At 45.5% G+C, this 25,615-nt stretch overlaps 1 protein-coding gene across 2 annotated transcripts in view; it reads left to right on the forward strand.

The window, feature by feature from the left end:
- The window catches only part of AIG1 (androgen induced 1), a 193,478-nt gene that overhangs the window by 163,516 nt on the left and 4,347 nt on the right, over positions 1-25,615 (forward strand). For both annotated transcript variants that reach the window (XM_045010950.1, XM_045010954.1), the window contains 2 exons: positions 8,622-8,737; positions 20,276-20,439. In XM_045010950.1, coding sequence (XP_044866885.1) covers positions 8,622-8,737; positions 20,276-20,439 — 280 coding nt within the window. The remainder of the gene's footprint in view (positions 1-8,621; positions 8,738-20,275; positions 20,440-25,615) is intronic.

Here is a 25,615-nt window from a genome sequence, read left to right on the forward strand (position 1 = left end):
CAGTGTGTTTCCAGTGTGGAAGACTGGGGCACAGAAGATTTGAGTGCCCCAAGAAGCAGTATGAGTACTTTAGTGGGGGATGAATAAGAAAGAAACAGAAACATGAGAGGGCAGGGACCCATCTGCCCAAGTGTTTGATATGGAGAGATCGGGCACATTAAAAGAGTTTGTACCTTGGATAATGGGGTGGAAGGGAAGGGAAAAGCCCAACAGACCAAGAGAGTGTCAAAGAGAGAGAGCTAAAGGGGGAAGCAGTCTGTGGTATGTTCACAGCAGTGTATCAGCCCTGGAAAACAAGTGGAGTAGTGATATCCACAGTGATAGCCAGAATAGCCATGAGGAAATGTGATCAAAGCATCGAGATGCCCAGAGAGCGGCATGGTCGGATTAGTGTTTGGGAGACCACTGAGGCTGCAGCAAAAGTGAATGTTGCAGTCATGAGAGCAGCTCTTACGGCTGCCAAGATGTGCAGAGGGAATATAGAAAGCCTGACCTCTTTAGGGGAGAAGTACTGGCAGGAGCTAGCTGTTACGGAGGAGGTCCGGCAGCAGGCCCTGAGGCAGCAGGACAAGTTAGACAGGGTTCATCAGGCAACTGTAGAAGAGAGAGAACTCACTCATTATGTTGAGCAAACTGGATGGGGAGCTGGAGAGCTTGCATCTCAGAAGCAGACTGGCAAGCAGCAAAGGAAGGAAAAACATAAGAACAGCCATACTGGATCAGATCAATGGTACATCTAGCACAGTGTCCTGTCTTCCAACTTTGGCCAATGCCAGGTGCATCAGAGGGAAAGAACAGAACAGGCAATCGTCAAGTTATCTACCCCCTGTCATCCACTCCCAGCTTCTGACAGTCAGAGGCTTAGGGACACCCAGAGCGTGGGGATGCATTCCTGACCATTTTGACTAATAGCCATTGATGGACCTGTCCTCCATGAATTTATCTAATTCCCCAGGTTGACTGTGCATTGTGTGAAGAAGTGCTTTCTTTTGTTTGTTTTAAACCTGCTGCCTAATAATTTCATTGGATGACCCCTGGCTCTTGTGTTCTGAGAAGGCGTAAATAACACTTCCTTATTCACTTTCTCCACACCATTCATAATTTTAAGACCTCTGTCATAGCCCCCCCAGTCTGAAAAGTTCCAGTCTTTTAATCTCTCCTCATATGGAAGCTGTTCCCTACTCTTAATAATTTTTGGTGCCCTTCTCGGTACCTTTTCCAATTCTAATGTATCTTTTTTGTGATGGGACAACCAGAACTGCACACAGTATTCAAATTGTGGGCTTACCATGGATTTATATCGTAGCATTGTAGTTTGTCTTATTATTGATCCCTTTCCCAATGGTTCCTAATGTTCTGTTTGCTTTCTTGACTGCTGCTGCACATTGAGTAGATGTTTTCAGAGAACTACCCACAATGTTTCCAAGATCTCTTTCTTGAGCGGTAACAGCTAATTTAGAACCCATCATTTGATATGTATTGCTGGGATTATGTTTTCCAGTGTGCATTACTTTGCATTTATCAACATTGAATTTCATCTGCCATTTTGTTGCCCAGTCACCCAGTTTTGTGAGGTCCCTTGCAAGGTATGGCAGAAAGCTTGCACTGGGGTGGGCAAGGCTCTGGGAACCCAAACTGTGTTCCAGGGGGATGAAGTCAGAACCCAGATAACACGTGCAAGGAGGTGGGGCACCCAAACAGTGAGCCTTGGGAAAAACAAGGGAAACGTAGGTAGCTCAAGTTCCTTGTCAGGGTGCATGGGACCTGGCCACTCTTGGGGAGGGGGGGGGACAGGGGAAGAGTATCCCCAGAGGTAGAACTTTCCCTGGGATGGGCAAGGTTCTAAGGGGGGTTATAACAGGGTGGCTTGTCCTAAAGGGCTGGAGGCCTGGGGCCAGCCAACCCTGATTTACTGAAGGACCTCTCAAGCCCACCTGTGCTGAATTAACTGCTTTGATGGGTCCTAATGGGAGACAGCTGATTCCCCTATAAAAGCCTCCACAAAGTAGGGGGGCTCAAGAAGCTGTGTCAGAGACTGCAGGGAATCAGGAAAAGCTTCTGCATGAAAGACCTAAGACAAGGGGAGTTGCCTCAGCTAGGAGGATTGGGAGTAGCCTGCTAAGGCAGTAGAAAGAGCCTGTGACCAGGGGAGTTTGGAAGTCAGTGCCTGAAGGCTGAACTCCAGCCAGGTAAAGCCTGGAAGATGGTGAACTGAGATTCTTCTTTATGAAGGAGATTTGGGAACCCCTTACCAAGGGGGAGGAGAGAGAGAGAGAGAGAGATGCTGAACTGGGATTGAGACCTGAAGGACCAGTTTGTACAGGATGATTAAATATATTGGACCCAAGAAAGGGGAGTGTTTTAACTAACTCTGGATTGTGATCTGGAGTTTTAAGGAGTCCAGTGAGAGAAATTGAGGCAGGATGCCTGGGGAGTGACTTCTGGCCAGGAGGGGCTGCTTGGGTGGCAGTCACCCCTTACACACCCTTACTGAGCATCTCAGAGGCACAAATGGACTGTTGAAGTGAACCAACTTCTCACTCCTAGAGTGATTCCAAGTGATCATTTCAGGTCAGGATTGGGATTGGATCAGATTAGTGAGGAAGGTTACATTACCACTTTACATTACCTGCCCTGAGGAAAGAAGATGTTAATATACAGGTCTGACAATTCAGCCAGTACCTTTTTTTAAACTACCTACAATTCATTTTAAAACACAATTTTGGGTAGGGGGTGGGAAGCTAAGCAAGGTACTGATGAAAATAGTGTTAAAGCAGTACTTACTGGTGGGAAGGCAAAATGTAATCAGGTTTTCAACACTGGAGCATTTAATTTTTTTAAAAAATCTATTACAGAGTCATTCTTAATGTATGTGATTTGCATAAAACCTTTTCTTCTGAATACCTGTAGCAATATATAACTAAAAATGGAAAGTATAGTACATCAAGTCTAAATTTGCTGGGCTGACAGTACAGATGTGCCTATTTGTAATATGATTTTTTCAGTCTAAAATTTCACTAGGGTCATATGTACACACACACACTCCAAACCCCATGAGGGGGATGGGGAGAATTTTTTAAAAATATCCTTTAAAAAGGCAGTAATGAATGTGCATTTTGAGCATACGTCTCAGTATAGCTCAGTCTCTCTCAGAAGCGAGTACAGTGGTTGGGGAATTGCTCCGCCTTGCAGCTGTATGGGAAAACTATTGCAGTATGTGCTCACATAGCCATGCTAAAAAGTCAGTCTTTTTAAAAGACAGTGAGGTTGGGAGGTTCGGTGTTTAATATCCATCAGTGATTTCTGTATGTAAGATGACCTGCAAACTCAGCCTGGGCTCTGACAGTTGAGGTTTTGCTTTCTCTGCATTGTTTCCAGTAGTAAAGGTCATGCAGGCCAAATTGCCCTTAGTTACATCTGTGCAACCCCACTCTCTTTGAATTATACCCTCAGTGACACCTGTGCAACCTCTTTGCCTTCAGTAGGTTTGCATGGGTGTAACTGATTGAAACGTAGGGCATTTTTACACTACAGTGGCACAGGGCCGCCCAGAGGATTCAGGGGACCTGGGGCTGGGCTGGGTCTTTGGTGAATTGCTGCTGAAGAATGAAGCGGGGGCGGTAGAGCAGCCTAAGTGCCGCCGATCGTGGCTTTTTTTTTTCCCCCGCCGCTTGCAGCGCTTGTACTCACCGGGCGGTGCTCCGAGGCTTTGACAGCACTTCATCAGCAGGTCCTTCACTCACTCCAAGTCTTCCGCTGCACCGAAGTGCTGCCGAAAACCCGGAGCGGCCCGGGGGGCCTGGGGCAAATTGCCCCACTTGCCCCCCTCCCCCTCTGGGCGGCCCTGCAGTGGCAAGACTATGGCGAAGCAGCTGTGATGCTGTAGGCGATAGTGTAGACACTTCCTACACAGATGGAAGGGGTTTTTCCATTGATGTAATTAATCCATCTCTCTGAGAGGTCAATGGAAGAATTTTTCCAGCAACCTAAGGGATTAGGTTAACCTAACTATAGCCCTAAGGGTGAGAAATTTTTCACAGCCCTGAATGACAGTTAAGTCGATCCAATTTTAAGTGTAAATCAGGCCTTAGGGGAGAACTCTGATGCACAAGATGGAATAAAACCTGTAGCTCACTCTCCCACAGAGAGCAGTGCCAGCTCTTCAGAGTTAGCAGGGATAAAAAAGTAGAAAATGCTTTTTATTTATTATTTATGCAAAAGAAATAGATCTGTTGAGTAAAAGTGTGCCATTACTTTTTACATAGCCATTTTTCAGGGCACACCACTCTTTAGGGTATGCTATCATTTTTGTGGTAAACTCTTTATTTTTTTTTAGGTTTACAGTCTGATCATTTTAATTTGCATTGGATCGAGAGCTGATAGACACAAGTTTTCAGCCCAGAAGCTGGACATTCCTTCTAAAGTTTGCCAAACTGTTTAGCTACTTATTATTTGTTTAAATGGCAACAGAGTGCTGTGAGCTGTACAAAACACAGTGATAGACATGGTCCCACTAGATTAAAACTAGAGTGAAATAGAGAGAAGTGCAAAACAATACAGCTACATTAATGTCCAGAGTAGTTGGCACTGCACTTTAAGGTGTGAACCACAATACTTCTAGCTGAGGTGGTAGGCTTAGCTGAAGTGTGTTTTAAAGAATGATTTGAATGAAGGTCAGGATGATTGCCTGTCTGACAAGGTGAGAGAATGAGTCACAGCTGAGAAGGGCAGCATGGCAGAAAGTCCAAAAGTGGGAGCAGCATACAAAATGGAGCAATAAGGTGGCAGGGAGTGGCAGAGCAAGAGGGGGAATAAGAAGAAATGGGGACAGAGGTGCAGACAAGTGTGGAAAGCTGAGGGCCACAAGATTTAACTTGATTTAGAAAGTGAGAGAGAGTCAATGCGCAGATTCAAAGGGTATGTCTACACAGCAAAGAAAAACCTGGGGCTGGCCCAGGCCTACCAACTAGGGCTTGCAGGGCTCAGGCTGCAGGGCTGTTTCATTGTTGTGTAGACTTCTGGGCTTGAGCTGGAGCCTTATCTCTGGGACCCTCCCACTGCACAGGGTCCTAGAACCCAGGGTACAGCCTGAGCCCGGAAGTTTACACAGTAATGAAACAGCCCCGCAGCCCAAACCCTGTGAGCCTGAGTTTCAGCCATGGGTTTTTCCCTGCTGTGTAGACAGGCCCAAAGAGTAGAGTCAAAATGAGAGATGACTAAGGCACAGACGAGCTGCAGAGCCATACGTCTCTGTGCAAGGGGAAAAAATGAAGTTCCGCTGACCTTTTTTATTTGTGTACCTCAAAATTAAGGACCATCCTGAAGACCTGGAGCAGTAGCCACTGGAACTGGGGCATAATGACATCTGCCATGTGATAGTTATTAAACTGATGTAATACTAACCCTTGTCTCTTAGCTAGGGCTCAGAACTAAAGATCAGTTTGTTCAACATTCCTGTGTGTCATACTGTTATTACCTGGTGTCAAATAAACATTAATCTCTGGCAAAATGGGGCAAGTGCTTTCTCCCATGCTGCCCCTCACGCTTGGGAGATGCTCCCATAAGCATCCACAAAACTTCCTCATGATCCACCTTCAAACCCCTCCTTAAAACTCTACTTTGCTGTGAGGTCCACAAAAAAACTTGACAACAATTAGGCTGCTGGTGTGCTGACACTACAGCTTAGCGTGCTGACAGATATTGACTCGTTGCTTCCTTAGTCTCTCCCATCTGTCTCTATCCACTTGTTGTCTCACATCTTAGGCTTAGGTTGTAAGCTCTTTGGGGGCAGGGACTGTCTTTTTGTTTTATTTGTACATCATCTATCACAATGGGGTCCTGGTCCATGACTGGGGCTCCTAAGTGCTACAATAATACAAATAATCAACAATAATACATTAAATCAGGTTTATGATGGGTAATTAAGACTTGGCGAACAGATCAGAAAGAACTGATAACCTGCACAGAATCAAGGGGTTTTGGAGGCTAACATATTTACTGACCCCTGGTTCCTAAATAGATTATTGAGCCTGGGCTGGTGTTGTTTACACAGCTTCAGCTACACCACATTAGGCCAGGCATATAAAGCTGGATACCAGAATCTAAAGGGTTTCAGACCCCAAACCTCCAAGTGAACATTTCAGAGTTGGTTTGCTGCCAACCCCTGTCAGTGCACTCTGAAGGTTTTGCACAGTTAATAGACCTTAAGATAGTAGTGGGCGCAACTATAATAGACCACGTGTAAAACATACATGCATTCCCTTGGTGCTGATTTATATTGTTTAAAGGAATGGGGGCGGAACAAGCTGTTAAAAGATGAAGAAATTGAAAGCTCCCCTAACTGCTATATTATCCACCTGACATTCTCTAAATGCCAGTCATTAATTACTAGTGTATTGAAAATCAGAACGCTTATCCAATCCAGATTATGTTACATCTGTGAGCCAGAGAAATTTCCACTGTCTTAGTCTTTCCCATCTAAATAGTTTTTTTTAAAGTTGTTAAAGAAGAGCAGGTCTACAAAAGGCTGTTCTGTTTTATCTCATTAAGGCCTGTTATCCCCACAAAGATATTTTTAGCTTCTCTGTCCCTTCCACCATAATACTGATTAACGTTTTAAGGCATTCACAGTGTAATTATTAAATTCCAAATTCAGCCCTCAATCTGCAGCTTCCGCCGAGGTCAACAAATGAGGGCTGCACATGCACCTCTGCGGGCAGAATTTGGCCATAAGCAACAACATTCTTGTCTTATTCCTAAGCCAGTATTAAGAAAGGATTGAAACTGGTTTATGATTTAGACTGCTCCTGCAATCCTGACACCTGTAGACCTCTCCTTCAACTCAGTGGGAGCTCGCTGTACAGACCCACGGCAGGTCTGCAATGCCATGTATGCTGCTGGAGTCACCAGTAGGTCACCAGTACTTCTGCCTGAGCTGTATGTTCAAAAATGAAAGTTTAATCCAAAACTTTATTTTGAGATGGATTTGCTCCTCATTTCTGTACATGTTCATACCTGCTAACATTTTGAAATCTATACATCAAGTTATGTATAGCTTGCGGATAGGGAGAGGACACCCTTTTTCACTCTGCTGATATTAATTGGATGAGGAGATCATTTTAGAAGGTGCAGTTCAGGAAAACTAGAAAGTGGAATGATAAAATAAAGACTGTCCCTTCTAAACATGGGCAGGTGCTATATAGGCATTGTTAGAACACTAGCCTTGATGCCTTTTATCTGAGGATATCAATTAATGTTACCAAGATTAATGAGTTAAGACTCACGACACCTCTGTAAGAAAGGTAATTATCCCTAATTTTACCCCTATTTTTGGATCCCCAAATTGAGACACATCAGGTCTGTTTCAGAGGTTCGAAACACTTGCAGCTTCCATTGATTCACTTGGAGTTGTGAGTGCTCTGTGCCTCTAACAACCAGAGTCTGAAGTTGGGTGTCCGAAAATAATGGACACATTTGACCCGAGTCAGAGGTGGGCAAACTATGGCCTGTGGGCCACATCCAGCCCACAGGACCCTCCTCTCTGGCCCCTGAGCTCCTGCCCCAGGAGGCTAGCACCCAGCCCCTCCCCTGCAGCCTCAGCTCGCTCCACCGCTGGCACAATGCTCTCAGCACAATGCTCTGGGTGGCAGGGCTGCGAGCGCCTGGGGCAGCACAGCTGCAGAGCCGGAGCCTGACCCGGTGCTCTGTGCTGCGTGGCAGCATGACTGGCTCCAGCCGAGCGGCACGGCAGGCTGTCCTGGTGCTCTGGGCAGCATGGTTGTAGTGCCGCCAGCCACCGGTGCTCCAGGCAGTGCAGTAAGGGGGCAAGGAGCAGGGAGGGTTGATAGAAGCAGGGGAGTTTGGGGTGGTGGTCAGGGGGCAAGGGTGTGGATAGGGGTCAAGGTGGTCAGAGGGCAGGGAACAGGGGGATTGAATGGGGGCAGGGGTCTCCAGGGGGCAGTCAGGAAGAAGAGAAGGGGGGGCAGTCAGAGGCAGGAGTTCCAGGGGTGGTCAGGGGACAGGGGACAGGGGGGTTAGATGGGGCAGGAGTCCCAGGTGGGCCATCAGGGGGCAAGAAGCGGGGCTGGGTCAGATAGGGGGCGGGGCCGGGCCGGGCCACACCTGGCTGTTTGGGGAGGCACAGCTTCCACTAACCGATCCCCCATACAATTTTGGAAACCCGATGCAGCCCTCAGGCCAAAATGTTTGCCTGCCCCTTACCTAAGTGATGTGGCAAAGGTCATGTAGCAATTGTGGAGCAGACCTGAGAGTATAACCCAGTTCCCCTAGTTCCTGGTCCTGTCCCTTAATCACAAAATGATGCTTCACTGCAACCGTCAGGCAAAACAAAAATGTATGTTCTGCTCACTTTTTCCTACATTCTTCTCAGCTATCAAGCATTAAAAAGGACAATTTAAGTAATAGGGTTTAAATTTGATAGGCTTTATATGCTCATGGTTTTGTCTTTTTCCATCCCTATAAAGAGATTACCTCTGAATTTTGTTTTTTCCCCTTGAGAAGTCTTTGCTATTAAGTTTCCTGTTGTAGAACAAGGGTTGAAATGCAGTGAGAATCATTTGTATCACCTGGTTTTCTCCTGTTGCGTTTTCTTTTTTTCTTAGCATACAACAGTTTTGCCCTTTATATTAATCGAGATGAGAACAACACATCATCAGTATCCCAGCAGGAGCTGTGGACTGGCTGCAGTATGCACCTTCTCCGTTGGCTATATATTATGGTAAGGACTGTACATGCTGTGTTTTCATATTGTATTGGGGGTTTGTACTGCTAAATTTGGGCACATATTTCATTATGGATATAATCACTAACAGATTCACACTGCATGCCTCGTTTGGTCCAAGACCTGGGCTTTGTCTGGCTTCCCCAGATGCTGATATTTTTAGAAAGTATATGCCAAACCTCACACAACAGGAATTTGTTGAACAATCCCATGTAAGCACTGATCTTTCCAAAGCTACATTTTTCAACCTTTTTTCAAACTAAATGTTTTTCTTGGGCCCTGATTTTATTGCTTAGGGTTTTTCGTTCTATCGGACAAAAATTGAGAATAGGCAAATGATTTCCTTCAACAGCATTTTAAGCCCCTTCAGAAAAGATAACACTTTTTTGCCTTTTTCTTTTAGTTCACTAATTCTTGTGTTAGAATCAATTACAGAAAGCCAAACATCCTGTAATTTATTTCAAATGCAAATATTTGGGAAAACGTTTAAGTAAAGAAAGCATAAGCAACACTAAACTTGGTCTTTGGGGAGTTTTCCAATTTAAAAAATCTGACTTATCTGACAAAGCAGCTTTACCCATCGGACTATTTTTTTTTTAAACCCTGCAATTATTTAGTCATTCTGCCCCCCCCCCCCCCACACACACGATCCTTGTTTGGTTAAAAAGTCTGTCTGTCCCCCCTCCCCCTTCACATACGTGTGCACACGTGTGCGCGCACACACACACCCCCCCCCACATGCACACACTATCTCTCCCTCCTCCCCTCCCCTCGAGGCCCTTTATGATGCCGTTTACCTCTCCTCCTACTCCCTTCCTCTGAGACTTTACATCACAACAGCTTCCCATAGGCTAAGAGAACTGGGGATACAGCTCCTTCCAGAACTCAGGAATACTACCTTTTCCATCAGCCAAAGGGGGCCACTAATTAGAAAGCAACATAGGGTCTGAAAAGTGCTACCTCTTCAATGCTCCCTGACCTTATATGGGCCAAGGAAAAAGGGGACATTATACCCAGATATAGGTACCCACACACACACAGTCTCATCATGTCATAACCAAAATCAAGGAGATCAGAGTCAAATTCTGTGGCCGGATTTCAAAAGGATCAGGATAATTTTATTATTAATAATATTTGTAATTGTGCTTGGTGAGATAAAGATAAAAAAAAATCTCATGCATCAGGGCATAAACTGATTGCTCTAGAGAAAAGGAAGGATTCTTTTTTTTACCTGCATGCAAAAATGCACAACTAGGTAGGTGTGTTGTGGTTATTTTTTCACTTTCCTCTGAACAATACACAACAGCAGGATACCAGACTTAATAAATCAATGGGCTTATTTAGTACGGCAACTTGTCTTTTTTCCAAAATGGTCCCTTCGGGTCTCTGAGTCTATGAATCTGTGCAAATCATGAGATGAGGCCCATGGAAAATTATTCCACAGGAATGGAAAAGTTGAAGCAGTCCACTTGTGTAAGTGGAAATAAATTCAAGTAGTGTCTTAAGAGCTTTTTAAGGCAGTGTTACAAAATCAGTATGAAAAGATTGTTTTACATGTGTTTATTTTTTTCTCAAGTGAGTTGCATACATAAATTGACACTGACACAAGGTGCTAGGTGATACAGTATCTTGCAGCTTCTACACAGTCACATCCTCCATATCAGTTATTTTCACTACATTTATACTTGTAAAGACTCTGACGGAAATTGTTATTGCACAGCATACACCTCTCATTCCAAGCACTAGTTAATTTATTTCTTAAAACAACTAAGAACCCTGTATAGCTTGCTCCTGCCCAGCACAGGTATCTGCATCCTGCATCTAGAAGCACAAAGTAAAAGGAGATGAACAGGACAGGGAACACAGAGGAAAGTGATACTGCATTAAGAGATATACACTGCTACCCATCCACTTTGTTACTCCTGTCTACCTATTTCAGTGCTATCGTAATAATACTCAGCCCTGCTATGGTGTTTTTCATTCATAGATCTCAAAATGCTTTACAGAAACCAGTATCATAATTCCCATTTTACAGCTGAGGGAAACTGAGGCACAGGAAGGGACGTGACTTGCCCAAGGTCATGCAGCAAAGCAGTGGTACAGGTGGGACTTGAAGCCAGTTTCCTTGCATTCCAGTTTTTTGCCCTGTCCATTATACCACACTGTTGCCTTTTTCCCCAATGAGCTCCCTTCAGCAGGGCCGGCTCTAGACTCCAGTGCGCCAAGCGCGCGCTTGGGGCGGCATGCCAGCAGGAGGGCGGCAGGCGGCTCCGGTGGACCTCCTGCAGGCGTGCCTGCGGAGGGTCCGCTCTGGTCCCGCGGCTCGGATGGAGCATCCGCAGGCATGTCTGCAGGAGGTCCACCGGAGCCGCGGGACTGGCGACCGCTAGAGCGCCCCCCTGCTTGGGGCGGTGCAATTGCTAGAGCCGCCCCTGCCCTTCACCATTGTTGATCATTTAGGTGTGATTCATAGCTGTGTAGGACTGGAAGGGACCTTGAGTGGGCATCTAGTCCAGTCTCCTGCCCTGAGGCAGGACCAAGTATAACTAGACCATCCCTGAAAAGCATTTGTCTAACATGTTCTTTAAAACCTCCTGCGACAGGGATTCTACAACCTCCCTTGGAAGCCTATTCCAGTACTTAACTATCCTTATAGTTAGAAAACTTTTCCTGATATCCAACCTCAATCTCCCTTACTGCAGACTGAGCTGATGATTTCTTGTCCTATCTTTAGTGGACATGGAGAACAATTTATCACTCCCCTCTTTAGAGCAGCCCTTAACATATTTCAAGGCTGTTATCAAATCTCACTTCAGTTTTCCTGTCTCAGGACTAAACATGCCCAGGATTTTTTGTTGTTTTTTTTTAACCTTTCCTCATAGGTCAAGTTTTCTAAATCTTTTATCATTTTGTAACTCTCATCTTCATGATCTCAAATTTGTCTACATCTTTCCTAGAGTGTGATGCCCAGAACTGGACATAGCACTTCAGCTGAGACCTCACCAATGCCAAATAGAGCAGGACAAGTACCTGCCATGTCTTACATAGGACACACCTGTTAATACATACCAGCATATTAGCCTTTTTAAAAACTGTGTCACGTTGGTGGCTCATATTCCATTTGTGCTCAACTATAATCCCCACATCCTCTTCAGCAGCACTATTGCCTTGCCAGTTGTTCCCCCTTTTATACTTGTGCATTTGATTTTTTTCCTTCCTAAGTGTAGTACTTTGCATTTGTCTTTATTGACTTTCGGCATGTTGATTTCTGACCAAATTCTCTCCTTTGTCAAGGTCATTTTGAATTCTAATCCTGTCCTCCAAAGTGCTTGCCATCCCTCCCAGCTTGGGATCAGCTGTAAGTTTTATAAGCACACTCTCCACTCCAGTATTGATTTTCCTACAGACTGTACCAAGAGTGGATAGGGCTGCTCTCAGCTAACTTCGTTTCTTCCTTGCTGAGAATTCCCAAAAGGGAGTTGGAGCAATTGCTTCTCCTCTCTAAGGACATGCATGTGGGGTTCTGCACGACTGCATTTTGTTTCCTCTCATGTTCATGGCCTATAAAGGTCAGTGGAAGGATTAGTGAGGCAGCATGGTCTGTCGTGTGTCAGCCTGCGGATAACACCTAGTTTTATATCTCTGAATCTCCCCAGACAGTTCAGTGCTATTGAAGGTTCTACCCAGTGTGTAGACTGAGACTGGAATATAGATCAAAGATCGTTGGGTTAAGTTCAAGCCAAACAGAACTGAAGTGATGATGGTAGGCTCAGGCTGGACGGAGCAGCCAGAAAATATGAGGAGGATTATATCTGCCCCTTTTAGCAAGGGTGCGCCCACATTTGGTAACGAGAACTTACCAGCTTGAGGTAGTGCTGGATTTCCCACCTGTTGGTAAGTGACCATATACAAACACTAACCATGAATGCTCTTATTCATCTGTCTTGCCAGGAGGTTGTATTGATTTCATTTGGAGATGGGCTTTGGGATCCAACTACCGATCCATGCCTGTGTCACCTCAAGCTTATTTCATTCTATCTGAGGCTGGACCTGAAAAATAAAACTAGAGCAGAATGCAACAGCCTGCTCATTAAGCAGTGTATCTTGCTCGGAGCACACACCGCCATTGCCCCAGGACCTGGTTGGACTCCCGGTTAGAGCTTAAAGGGTTGGTTTTGACTTATAAAGCTCATAGCCTGCCTGCTTGAGAGAATTCCTCTCTCCCTGTGCCATCCTGCCATATCTGAGATCAGGAGAGGCAGATATGGTGGAAGGCTGGTGCCAGGGTGGTTTGTCCTCAGGTTTTAAATGTACTTTTTGTGTGGGTCTGACCTAGTCCAGATCTTTTGACCTTCTGGACACACTACAATGATCATCGCTGGAGCCAGCTGTATGGGGAGAAAGGGGCACATTAGGAATAGTGTTTAGGTTTAACTTCATTTGGGATTAGTTATTTTCTGGTTTTAGGGTAAGGGGAAGCAGGTGTTTCTATTTGTCATGTGTCTGTTTCATTTATGGAAAGGTACTAGGGTGCTGAAAGAGGTGCTTTTTCCTTCTATAGTGTATAAAAAAAAACCCACCCACAAGTAGCAACAGAGAGGATCAGAGCCAAGTTGTATGCTGGAGATTACACTGAAGCCCATTTCTCTCACCCTCAACCCGTCACCCCATTTATTTTCTCTTTCACTCCTGCATTCATGAAAGGATTAGAGCAGGCACACAAACTGCAGAGACTCACACACTCTCTGTGGAAGGACAAGTCTTAGCTTTTAATTAACTTTTCTCATGGCCCTATACAGCAGTCTCTCAGATTTGCACCAGAGGACAATAGTCTAGCACTGCATACTGCCCATAGGGTGACCAGATGTCCTGATTTTATAGGGACAGTCCTGATTTTGGGTCTTTTTCTCATATAGGCTCCTATTACCCCCACCCCCGTCCCGATTTTTCACACGTGCTGTCTGGTCGCCCTAACTGCCCACCTTACATGGACTTTCGGGATCAAGGCCTTGGTATAAGGTGAAAAGCCAGGTTGCTTTATTGATAATGGGATCACACTTTATTTTCATTAGTGCTAGAAAACTGTTCTGAGCACGCCCTGACTACCCAAAGCAAATAAAAAACCCCACAGGCACTGGGTCTATGTATTTGATTGTCAAGGCAGATAAAAATCGCAAGATATTGTTTTGCTCATTGTAGCAATCATGGTCTCATGGCAACTACTGTCTGAGCCATATGTGGCCACAGAAGAAATGAAGCCAAAGGGGTATAGTTAAAAGATCTTTGTGTTCCTTCTGCTGCTGAGATGTACTGGATGCCAAAGAGCCACTCCCAAGGATGTGACTGCGCTTTAGTCATGCAGGAGTAGGTATCTGGGAGTAAAGCACTTGATCAATATTCTTGTTCCTACATTCACTACAGTGGGAGTTGCCCCTACCTGTGCCAGGGCTGAACTTGGGTTCATTTTTTCACTACTTAAAAAAATAATTCAGGCAGGGCAGGTCCATCAAACTTATTTAGAAAAACATGGATTTTCTTACAGCTGGCTTTAGGGAGGTCTGATAATTTGATAAGTGGAGGAAGGGAAGTTTGCATAGTGTGATGATTGTATGCATTTTTAAAAAAAAGAAGTTCCTAGATGTTTGGTAGTGTGATAATAAATCAAGACAAATAGTGTTGGATATATGCAAAAGAAAAATTTAATTTACATTCACTTATCCTAGGCATCCCACGTGTTCTCATGCCTCTCACACCTCCCATAGTAGTGATCTCCATCTTCAGTGAGCTGGCCATTTTATACTTCACTACAGCCTACCTTTATTTTTGAATCCCATGTAGACTGAAGTTCACACTACTTTCTTCCAAAATGAACAGGGAAGAAGAAATCAGTATGGATCAAATTTGCAAAAAAATACATTCCTGGCTAAAATCTCTAGCAGCTTTCTGTCAGTCTATTTACCCTGCATCATAGAACTCAGAAATAGACTAGACCTACTATGGGTCACTGAGTTCATGCCCCTGAAAGTGCAGGGTTGTTCCCTACACTGTAATCTTGAGTGATTCATTCATTCCAGTTTCGAATGACTCAGCTGATACAACTCCCTCACCTCCGCTGGGAGACATTCCATAGTCTGCAATGTTGTTGTCGCTGTGTTGGTCCCAGGATATTAGAGAAACAAGGGAGGGTGAGGGAATATCTTTTATTGGACCAACTTCTGTTGGTGAGACAGACAAGCTTTCAAGCTCACACTGTAACATCTAAAACAACCACAGTCACATCATTCAATATGTCAAGAATTTTTTTCAGGTAGATATGTATAGAATGTCACACACCACATGCTTGGGCTTAGTTGGTTTACCTCAGTTAGCACTAGAAGTAATAGAGGTACAGAGTTTTCCAATGCATCTTCCACTTCCTCAAGCAAGCTTGTTTTTTAATGCAAGCTAGAAGAATGGCAGAGAGGAAGACTCAGTATTTTGGCAGGAAGGAGCTAAAGGATTAACTGCAATAGTAGCAGTTTTTTGGGTTTGTTTGTTTTTTTTAAAAGGTAAACTTCAATTTTTTGGAACCCCAGAACAGAGCTGCTCCCCCTCCAAAAATGTTTATTTGAAAAAGAGCTACATTTTTCTATTTTTTTTCCTGTTTTCAAACTAGCTAGTGAGCAGGTTGAAAAATTTCAAATGTTTCATTGAAATAATGACAAATATTTTGTAAGAAATTTCTTCAGAAATGTCTTTTCAACCAGCTGAACTCAGTAATAATGACAGGATGTTATTTGGGACCTATGGGATATTCATCTTCAAAAAAAGAAAGCTGTGTAATAGGATACATGTGCTGTCACAGAATGAGAGGGAGAGCAGAGGTTCTAACCCTCTGGACTTTTACAGATAAAAATATTAAACATTGCATACATGAATATAAACCATTTAATGAAGGTTGCACCGATGGGTGTATCTTAAAACTAAACTAAAACTGGACCAACTAACTTTGCAGTAGACAAAGTCAATTTAATCTCCACCACCACCACCACACACTATATTTATATCTCAACTAGCAGCTTTTTTAACCTGTACAATAGTAGGGTCTTAAATTGGCTCTGGCTTTGCAATCCAAAGTGTGTCTTAATGCAGGTTCCCCTGTGCTTATCTAATAATGAGGTTGAACAAGAATAATGATTGCTAGAATTGCCGTGTTGAAGGCATTCATTAACGTTAATAATCAGTAGTCTTGTATCGAAGACTTATGCCCACAGTTGATCAGCCCTTTATTGTGCAGTGTTCAGTTAGTGAGTTCATTCCTACTTGAATACAAACTAACAAAGGACATCAGGTAATGTTTCCATGGTAGCAGTCCTACTTTTGCTACTCACATTTGTAATATAGACAATGCAGCAATACTCGCTGTGTCACTGCTCAGTGGAAAGAAGTACAATGTTAGTAATTCCAGCATAGGAAACTGTTTTTTTTGGTTGATTTTCAGTGAGGTCAGGATGGCTAGTCAGGTGTGCTTTTGAACTTTGTTTCTTAAGCAGCACTTGTTTTACCTTGTTCTTTTCATATTAGTTCCTGTTAGTGACCTGGTCATGTTGCTCTAGAGACAGTCACAAAGCTGGATCCACAAAAGGACTTAGGCATTGCAATGCTGAGCGTTGCAACACCTACCTCTTAAGCGCCCTGCCACCTGGTAGATTCCTCAGCCCTGAGTTATGTCAGGCTCCCCATACAAAGCATGGGGAGAGCTAAGCATCTAAGAAGGGAATTCCCGTAGGCATGCTATGAGCGCACCAAGGAGATCAAGCCCCACAGGTGTGATAGGCAAGAGAGTGCCTAATTGAAGAAGACTGCCAGAGCTCAGGGGTGAGTTAGGGCTCCAAGCAATTTGTTAGCCATGGGGCAGCATCAAGATTTAGGCAGCTTTGTGTAAACCTACTGGGGAAAATCTAGGCCTCTGCAAGATTAGATGGTAGCTAAGTGGTGGTTTTCAGAATGTTCGTGGCACCTAAATGGTGAGCACCTTAAATAGCTTTGTGGATCTAGCCCATGACTGCTAAACTGGAAGCATAACTTGCAATCCATCACGATGTGTGTTAATAACTACAGGGCATACCACTTTGGCCAGCAAAGAGTAAAACTTACAGAACGTAAGCCAGGATGCTGCATTCTACAAGCCATAGATAACATTCAAGAATTCTTTAGTGACAAAGTTGGGTTTAGACAATATTTTTGGTGTCCAAAATAAATTAATTCTAGTAAATGTCACTTCCACTTGGTTCATGAACCAATCATTCAAGTGCACAGCAGTAGATCAAAGACCCCTTTGAGTATTCCTCCAATAGAGGTGCTGTAAACTGGTGGGCAGTTTCACCAGCCAAGGAAGGGAAATAAAGCTGCAAGCACAGGTCTTTTTAAGGCTTTTTCCTCAAGGTTTGTTTTACAGCTCACCTAATGATCACAAAACAAATGTGAAAAAAAAAATACAGTGCAGTAATTCCCATGGGGTTTCCCTGCTTTGAGTCAGCCAGGAGTGGAGAGGACATACCATTCCCCTTCCTTTACCCCCAGCAGCTATGTGACAAGCTAGGACCTATTAGTCATTTAGGGTCTTTAGCACTTTTACCTTTTCACAAGTACATTCTGGCATAGCAGCAAAGAGTCCTGTGGCACCTTATAGACTAACAGATGTATTGGAGCATGCATCTGACGAAGTGCATCTGACATGCATCTGACGAAGTGGGCATTCACCCACGAAAACTCATGCTCCAATACGTCTGTTAGTCTATAAGGTGCCACAGGACTCTTTGCTGCTTTTACAGATCCAGACTAACATGGCTACCCCTCTGATTCTGGCACAGTACAAGAGCTGTAGAATACAAGCTATCCACAAGTATGGAGGGACTTTTTCATATGTGGACTCTTTCAGAGAGGCAGGAGGGGGGCTAGGGTCAGCAGCCAATCACAGTTATCTCACAAATTAGCCTACTGCGAACATTTTAATTCCTACATGAAGTTTCTAGTAATTTGGGATTTGACTGTATAATAAAGCTTCTGTAACCAGCAGCTAAAGGAGGATATGGTACAGGACCAAGGTAAGGGAGAGCACTTGTGATGGAAGGAAAGGTCCACTGTGATCATCTAGTATGGCCAGATGCATAACATAGGCCATGGAATTTCACCCAGTGAATTTAAAGGTGAGAAGTTTTCACAATTTCTGCAAGAGATTTCCCAGAACTTGAACCCCTGAGCCCTCCCATGCGCAGTCAGAACACTACCACTACTCTACCAAGCCACCAGAGGGCATTTCCATAATCCTTCCTCAAGGTGACAAAGGCATTGATGAGAGTGGTGAGGTCTGCAGCTGAAAGAAAGTGATACAGAGCACTCGTGGTTGTTGCTGCCTGAATCTCCAGAGGCAGCTGGGGAACCAACCATGTCATTGTAGTTGTGAGCATGCATAACAATAGTAATTTTCAGAGTTGCAAAAGCTAATTGCACCTCCATTCCCTTTCTGGTGTCTAAGTGAACCCTATCAGGGGTTAAGCCTCATGCCCTTATTAGTCTGGGGTGGAATGTTGCAGTTCTCCCACTCTTAGACTGGGATCTGGGTACAATACCCCATCTATGCCAACCCATATTACCATACAGGTCCAATAGGACACTGGCATCTCTTTCCCTCAGGAACCCATGACCAGAGATGTAGTGCCCAAAAACCTTTCTAAAACAAGTAGGTTTATTAACAAGTGGAACAGAGAAATACAGAAAAGGATTCCACAACAAACAGCCGTATTGTTCCAGGCTGACCCAGGGCACCCACTTGCAGGCAGGCATGGTGTTGTGGGTGAGCTTTTACCCAGGATATCAACAAGTCCTGGCAGACTGTTCAATGCTAAAGAACACCTCCTTGTGGAGGGTCTTATTTATTGACAGAAAACCTACACAAAAAACAAACTTTCACCTGCCATATCTCAGCTGGGTGACCCAGTCATTCTTAGTCCATCTGTCCCCAACCTGAGTCTGGTGGTCTTCTCTACCTAGGCTGTTTTACAGGGGCTCTCTCCATACCAGTCTTTGCCCTTGATGTTAGGCATCTTGCCCCTACTGGAGAAGGATCCCTAACTTCAGAGAAGAATCCGGGGAGATCCATCCTCTGCAACTCTTCACCAGGGACAGCAGGTGATCCTTGCCAAACTGGGCTTCAAGAGACCCCCTGGCTGAGATCAGACCCTCTTGGATGCCTGCCAACTATAGCCCTGGGTCTGTGAGGATCCTCTCTCTAGGAGCGCCTCTTATACAGTCTCCATTTTGATGGGTTCCCTGGAGAGTTCACCCTCTAGGCTCCCTGATCAGCACTCGTACAAGCTCCTCTCCACCCAGGAGTTTCTCCCCCAGCTGAGTTTGGGTAACCTTTATTATTTACTAATCAGCCACCTGGGGCAAGCAGCTACCCCCAAGGAGGCCTTCATAAGGCAGTAACATGCAGGGTGGGCTCTAACTCCCCAGGAAGGGCAGGTGCCCCATGACAAGCCTACGTGAAGGTTTAGTCTCATTTAAACCTATGCTTCCCTAGAAGTAAAGTTAGAAGGGCTTCCCTCTTGAGTTCTTTTCTGTTCCTGTAACTAACGTACATTCTTTTAGGAAGCCAAAAGATTGTTGGGATCCTGCCAAATCTCCATTGCTTTCCATTGTATGACTCTCCCTACCACCAGTCTGTTCTCTCCCCTTTCAGGAAGGATCCTTTTCTCAGAGCCCCACAGTCCTTGTGTGTGCCTGAGCCCAGTTACCATACCACTTTAACTTTTGTTATAGGGGTCTAAGTGTGTCATCTTCTCTTTCCTTCCAACTGTTTTCCCTCCCACCCCCAGTCAGCCAGCCCACCAAGCCATCTAAGGAATGCTCCCATGATGGCTGCTCCATTCTTTGGCAGTTAGACCATTCACCCTTAATGACTTGCAATTACTTGTCTTGTGACTGTGGGGGAATATGCTAAAACTGTCTGTTCCCTTCTGATATTACAACCCACCATCTTAGAAATACAATACAACAAGCCATATTTTACAGATCAACATTCACCACCAAACACCAAGAACTAAAAAAGAGTTTTCAGGTAAAGTGCTGACTCAAAGGCTTGGAACTGAAATCAAAGAAACTGTCTCCTGTTGCTTTATGCCTCCGGTGTTCAGGGAAACAGGACTTTGTACATTCTTTGTAAATAAGGAGGATTGCATCAGAGAAATACCCGGTCCGGCCTCAATTTCTCCTTCTAATAGAAACAACCTGATAACCAGTCTTCAGGGTTTAACCACTCAGGTCAAAAGGGGTAACAATATTCTTGTAAAACTATTTCAGTTTCATTGTGCCACCCCTGTTCTAGGAGGCATCGTCTCAGGTGATCCTAAGAATCAAACATTCAATTGCACCTTGCAGTTCTTTGGAAAAATTGACTCATTGGTAGGTTAAAGTAACTATATACAGTAGCCAGCGCTGCTTTAAAACCAGTACATAAGCAATATATTCACTGGTCTTTTGATTCCATTTTAGGGTGTGCTGGATCCATCAAGTAACAGGGGTCTGGGTGTACCCTTTCCTGGATTACATCAGCCCAGGTGCCAAGATAATTTTCTTTGCAACTGTCACCCTAGTACTTAACATTTTCTACTTGCTGGGAGAAGTCCTGAATAACTACATTTGGGATACACAAAAATGTAAGTATTGTTTTCAGGAGCACTAACCAATAGGATTCCTCTCTTGGGGCTTGATCCTGTTTCCATTGATGTTAATGGAAGTTTTAGGATTTAAACATGGGGGAGCTGACAAGATTTCATTGTAACTTTTCTTTCTTCCTCTTAAAAGAAGTCAAATGAATGAAATGTCTCCCAGGTAACATGATTAGCTATGAATATATATTCATTTTTATAACTTCTAATTTAAGAGCTGTTGGCAATTACCTGAAAGATTTACAACCCACTCTGTTTTATTAGCTGAGGAACCAGTAAAATCTAGCTAGAATAAAATGCCATTCTATGGAAATGATCTTATTGTTATGCTTGAGGTTAGGAAGAGAAAGATTGGTTTTAAAAGGTATTTTCAAGCATAAGGTACTCATCTATTTATAAATCAGTTTGTCCTACGAAATTAAATATGTCCATATCCAATAGTCCTCAAGTATTAGGGATAACAGATAACCATGCTGCAAAATTTTACAGAATTAATATCACTAGCCTATTTAGATTACCAATCACTTGCAACTAAGCATATAAAATGAGAGGCACAAAACTTAGTGGATTCTTTATATAACTGTTCTATTTGATGGTTTGGAGGGGGGGGGGGGAAATCTATGAAATTACCACCCCAGGTCCTCAGCAGATCATGATTTGAGCTACTTATAGAGTTCTTCCCCTGTTTGTGGCACACAAAGAATTCTCTGAACAATAAAGGTCCTTTTTCCTCTCATTTCCCTGAGCAAGGGAGTCAAGAGTCCAAAAGGAAGCAGAAAGACAAAGGTGGTCAGTCTCTTAGGGTATGTCTACACTACAAGACTATTTCGAATCAACTTAATTCGAATTTGTGGAATCGACCTTATGAAGTCGAAGTTGTGTATCCACCCTAAATACACTAATTCGATTGTGTGAGTCCACAGTAACGGGGCCAGCGTCGACTTTGAAGCGGTGCACTGTGGGAAGCTATCCCACAGTTCCCGCACTCCCCGTTGCCCATTGGAATTCTGGGATTTCCCCCCAATGCGTGCTGGGGGGGAAAATGTGTTGAGGGTGGTTTTGGGTAACTGTCATCATTGAACCGTCAATCACGCCCTCCCTCCCTCCCCGAAAGCACCTGCGGGCAATCTGTTCGTGCACTTTTCTGCTCAGTGACAGCGCGGGCGCCACAGCACTGCGAGCACGGAGCCCGCTGCAGTTATGTCCGTTGTCAACTCCTCGCACCTTATCGTCCACCTCTTCCACAGTCAGCTGCTGAGAAATAGGGCTACTTTTCAATGGTGCTGCGAGCACTGGTGGACCATGGGGGACGTTTTACCAACATCAACGTTGGGTGGCCAGGCAAAGTTCATGACGCGCGTGTTTTCAGGAACTCTGCTCTGTTTAGACGCCTGCAGGAAGTTAGTTTCTTCCCGGACCACAAAATAACTCTTGGGGATGTGCAGATGCCTATAGTGATCGTCGGGGACCCAGCCTACCCACTAATGCCCTGGCTCATGAAGCCCTATGCAGGCGCCTTGCACAGCGACAAGGAACTCTTCAAGTACCAGCGAGCAGCGTGACCTGTGACTGTTCAGTTTCTTTACAGAGAAGCTGAACCTGCCCCTGTTTCTTTACCAAGTTACTGTTGACTAGCATCTGCAGTTACATACCCCGTCCACCCCGCTTCCCCCACTTCCAACACACGTTTAAAAATAAAATACATGTTCCACTGTAACTTTACAAAGGTTTCTTTATTGATGACTTTGCCTTAAAGGGTTGAAACTGGGACGCGGACTGTGCTGGGTAGGGTGTACGGTGATGTAAAGACCTCCTCTAAACTCGAGGAATGACAGGCTCCTGCTCCCAGAGCGGTCTGCAGTGCTGGACTGGTTGTTTCAACGGAGCCTGCCATCCCTCCTTTTTGGGACTCTGTGTGCGGGGGCTATGTGGCCTTTTGGCGGGGGAGGACGGATACAGATTCCTCTGCTGCGTGGCTCTGTGGTCTAGGACAGGGACCGTTGCATGAGATCTGTAACCCCCCTCCCCCGCTACAAAGTCACGTACCCCCCCCACCCACACAGAACCTGCAAACCACCTCCCATACCGACCAGGGTGCCTACTGACTGCACTGTGTGTGTGACCTGCTGCTGATCCTGCCCCCGTGTCTGTACCCTGGTAAAGGTGATTGTCCTGTCCAATTACCAACCCCCTTCCCCCCCTTCAAACACAGTCTCCTCTAAAAGAACATGACGGAAACAGTAATTAACAGAAAAGTATTTTTTATTATCAACTAGACAGTTAGGGGATGAAACTGGGACGGGGGCTTGGGTGAGGCGGGAAGGAAAGGACTTCTCAAAATTTAGGGTATGAGAGCTTTTGGGTACTTGAGCACTCTGCTGGGGTGCAGTGACAGTTTTCACGGCCCCTGGCGCCCCTCCTTCTGGTTATTTTGGGTGAGGGGGGTATGGGACTTTGTGGCGGGGGAGGGCGGTTGCAGAAACACTGCAGGGGGGCTCTGTCCTCCTGCCTGCGGTCCTGCAGAACATGCACAAGGCGCCGGAGCGTGTCCGTTTGCTCCCTCATTAGTCCAAGCAGCGTTTGAGTCGCCTGCTTGTCTTCCTCACGCCACCTCTCCTCCCGTTCGCTGTGTGAGCGCTGGTACAGAGAGAGGGTCTCCCTTCACTGGCTCTGCTGGTCCGCCTCGGCTCGGGAGCACCCCATAAGTTCAGCGAACATCTCGTCCCGTGTCTTTTTCTTTCGACCCCTAATCTTTGCCAGCCTCTGTGAGGGGGATGCTGTGGCAGGTCTGGAGACAGTCGAAGCTGTGTGATGGGAAAAAAGGAGTGAATTCCTTGCAAAGATACATTTTTGCGAACAATGAACACAGTCTAGTCTGTCTCTGTGAATTCTGGGTTGAGATCCCAGTGCCTGATAGGGCAAAAACCATTTTCGCGGGTGGTTCTGGGTAAATGTCATCAGTCATCCCTTCCTCAGGGAAAGCAACGGCAGACAATCATTTCGAGCCCATTTTCCCTGGATTGCCCTGGCAGACGCCACAGCATGGCAACCATGGAGCCTGTTTTGCCTTTTGTGCCTGTCACCGTATGTGTACTAGATGCCGCTGACAGAGGAGGTCCAGCAGCGCTACACAGCAGCATGCTTTTGCTTTTGCATGACAGCAGAGATGGTTACCAGCCATACTGTACCATCTACCATACCATAAATTGGTAATAAGATGATCATGGTTACCAGTCCTTTTGCACTGCACCATTTGCTGCTGTCATAAGTGCCCCTGGCTGAGATCAGCCAGGGGCGCAAAAGCCAAAATTGGGAATGACTCCCTGAGTCAATCCCTCCTTTTTGGTATCTAAAAATAGAATCAGTCCTGCCTAGAATATGGGCAAGTGTACTAGAGAACCACTGTATCATAGAACCAGAGAGCACAGCTGCTCTGTGTCAGATCCAGCAGAAATTATGAGCTGTATGCTATTCACAGGGGGTGCTCCTGCAACAACCCCACCTGTTCATTCCATTCTTCCCCCAGCCTTCCTGGGCTACCATAGCATTGTCCCCCCACTTGTGTGATGAAGTAATAAAGAATGCAGGAATAAGACACACTGACTTGTTAGTGAGAAATGAGTGGAAGGCAGCCTCCAGCTGCTATGATAGTCCAGACAGGACATTAAGGAGTGTGGAGGAGAGGAGCCCAGCATCCCTCTGCTAGTCCAGGGGCAATTGAATCTTTTCTTTACACATGAAGGGTGGGGGCTGATGGAGCTCAGCCCCTTGTTGCTATGATGAGGATGGTTACCAGCCATACTGCACCATCTACCCGGAAAAATTAGGAGCAGGTGCCCTTGATCAACCTCACTGATGCTAGTCGGCATAGTTACCAGTCCTTTTGCACTGCCCCATGTGCCAATAGGCTGATGATGACGATGGGTATCAGTCATATTGTACCGTCAGCCACCCATGGCGGGGGGGGGGAAGCAAGGATATTGGTGTTGAGTGCTGCAGCATCGCATCTATCTGCAGCATTCAGTAAAGATAGGGTGACATGTAAAAGAGTCAACAGAGGATTGTTTTCCCTTTCACTTCTGGGGGTGGGGGGGGTGCGTAAATTGCCGAGCTATGCCCTGACCCACCGCGGACACTGTGTTTGACCCTAGAAGCATTTGGAGCTCAGCCAAGAATGCAAATGCTTTTCAGAGACAGCAGGAACTGTGGGATACCTTGCGTCCTCAGTCCCCCCTCCCTCCATGAGCATCCATTTGATTCTTTGGCTTTCCGTTACGCTCGTCACGCAGCAGCGTGCTGAGTCTCTGCTACGCCGTCTGTCTGGAGATTTTTTAAAAATACTTTGGACCAGGCGTAACATTACAGTAATTCCCCTAATTAGATGCAGGAGTCTCCGAGCGAGATCACCCTGAGGACAGTCACTGAAGGAGATAGAGAGCGCATGCTGTGTGAAAGCCAGCACAAACCAGGGGCCTATGCAGCCGTGCTCGGGGAGGCAATGCTCCCTGAGTACCTCATGAAAGCCTGGCGCAGAAAAGTGTGCTACCACGGAGCACCCAATAAGGCAGCTCTACCCAGGAACCTCCTGTGGAGGCTTTTCGATTCCCTCCTGGAGAGCTTCGTGGAGATCTCCCAGGACGATTTCTGTTCTATCCCCATATATATAGAGACCTCCTTTTCACATACTTCAGATTCCTGTAATATTAAGAATAAAAGTTTACATGTTTAAAGCACTTACCGACTGCTCCTTCCCCTGATTCAGGGTCCGGGTTAACGGCCAGGGAGGGTTGGTAGGGGATCTCCGTGAGGGTGATGAAGAGATCCTGGCTGTCGGGGAAACCAGCATTGTAAGCACTGTCGCCTGCCTCGTCCTCCACAAACCCTTCCTCATCTTCCCCATCCACGAACATCGCTGAGGAACTGGCCGTCGACACTGTCCCATCGTCAGACTCCACGGTCACTGGTGGGGCAGTGGTGGCAGGCTCCGTAGCGTCCGTTTGCCGCTTTGATTTTTTGGTAGCCTTGTCTGGGGTCCTTGATTTTCACACGGCGCTGCGTTGCATCCCGCCTGTATCCTCTGTCTCTCATGGCTTTGGAGACCTTCTCGTAGGTCTTTGCATTCTGTTTTTTGGAGCGCAGCTCCGAAAGCACAGACTCCTCGCCC

This window comes from Mauremys mutica, chromosome 3, assembly GCF_020497125.1.
Source record: "Mauremys mutica isolate MM-2020 ecotype Southern chromosome 3, ASM2049712v1, whole genome shotgun sequence".
NCBI lineage: Eukaryota > Metazoa > Chordata > Testudines > Geoemydidae > Mauremys > Mauremys mutica.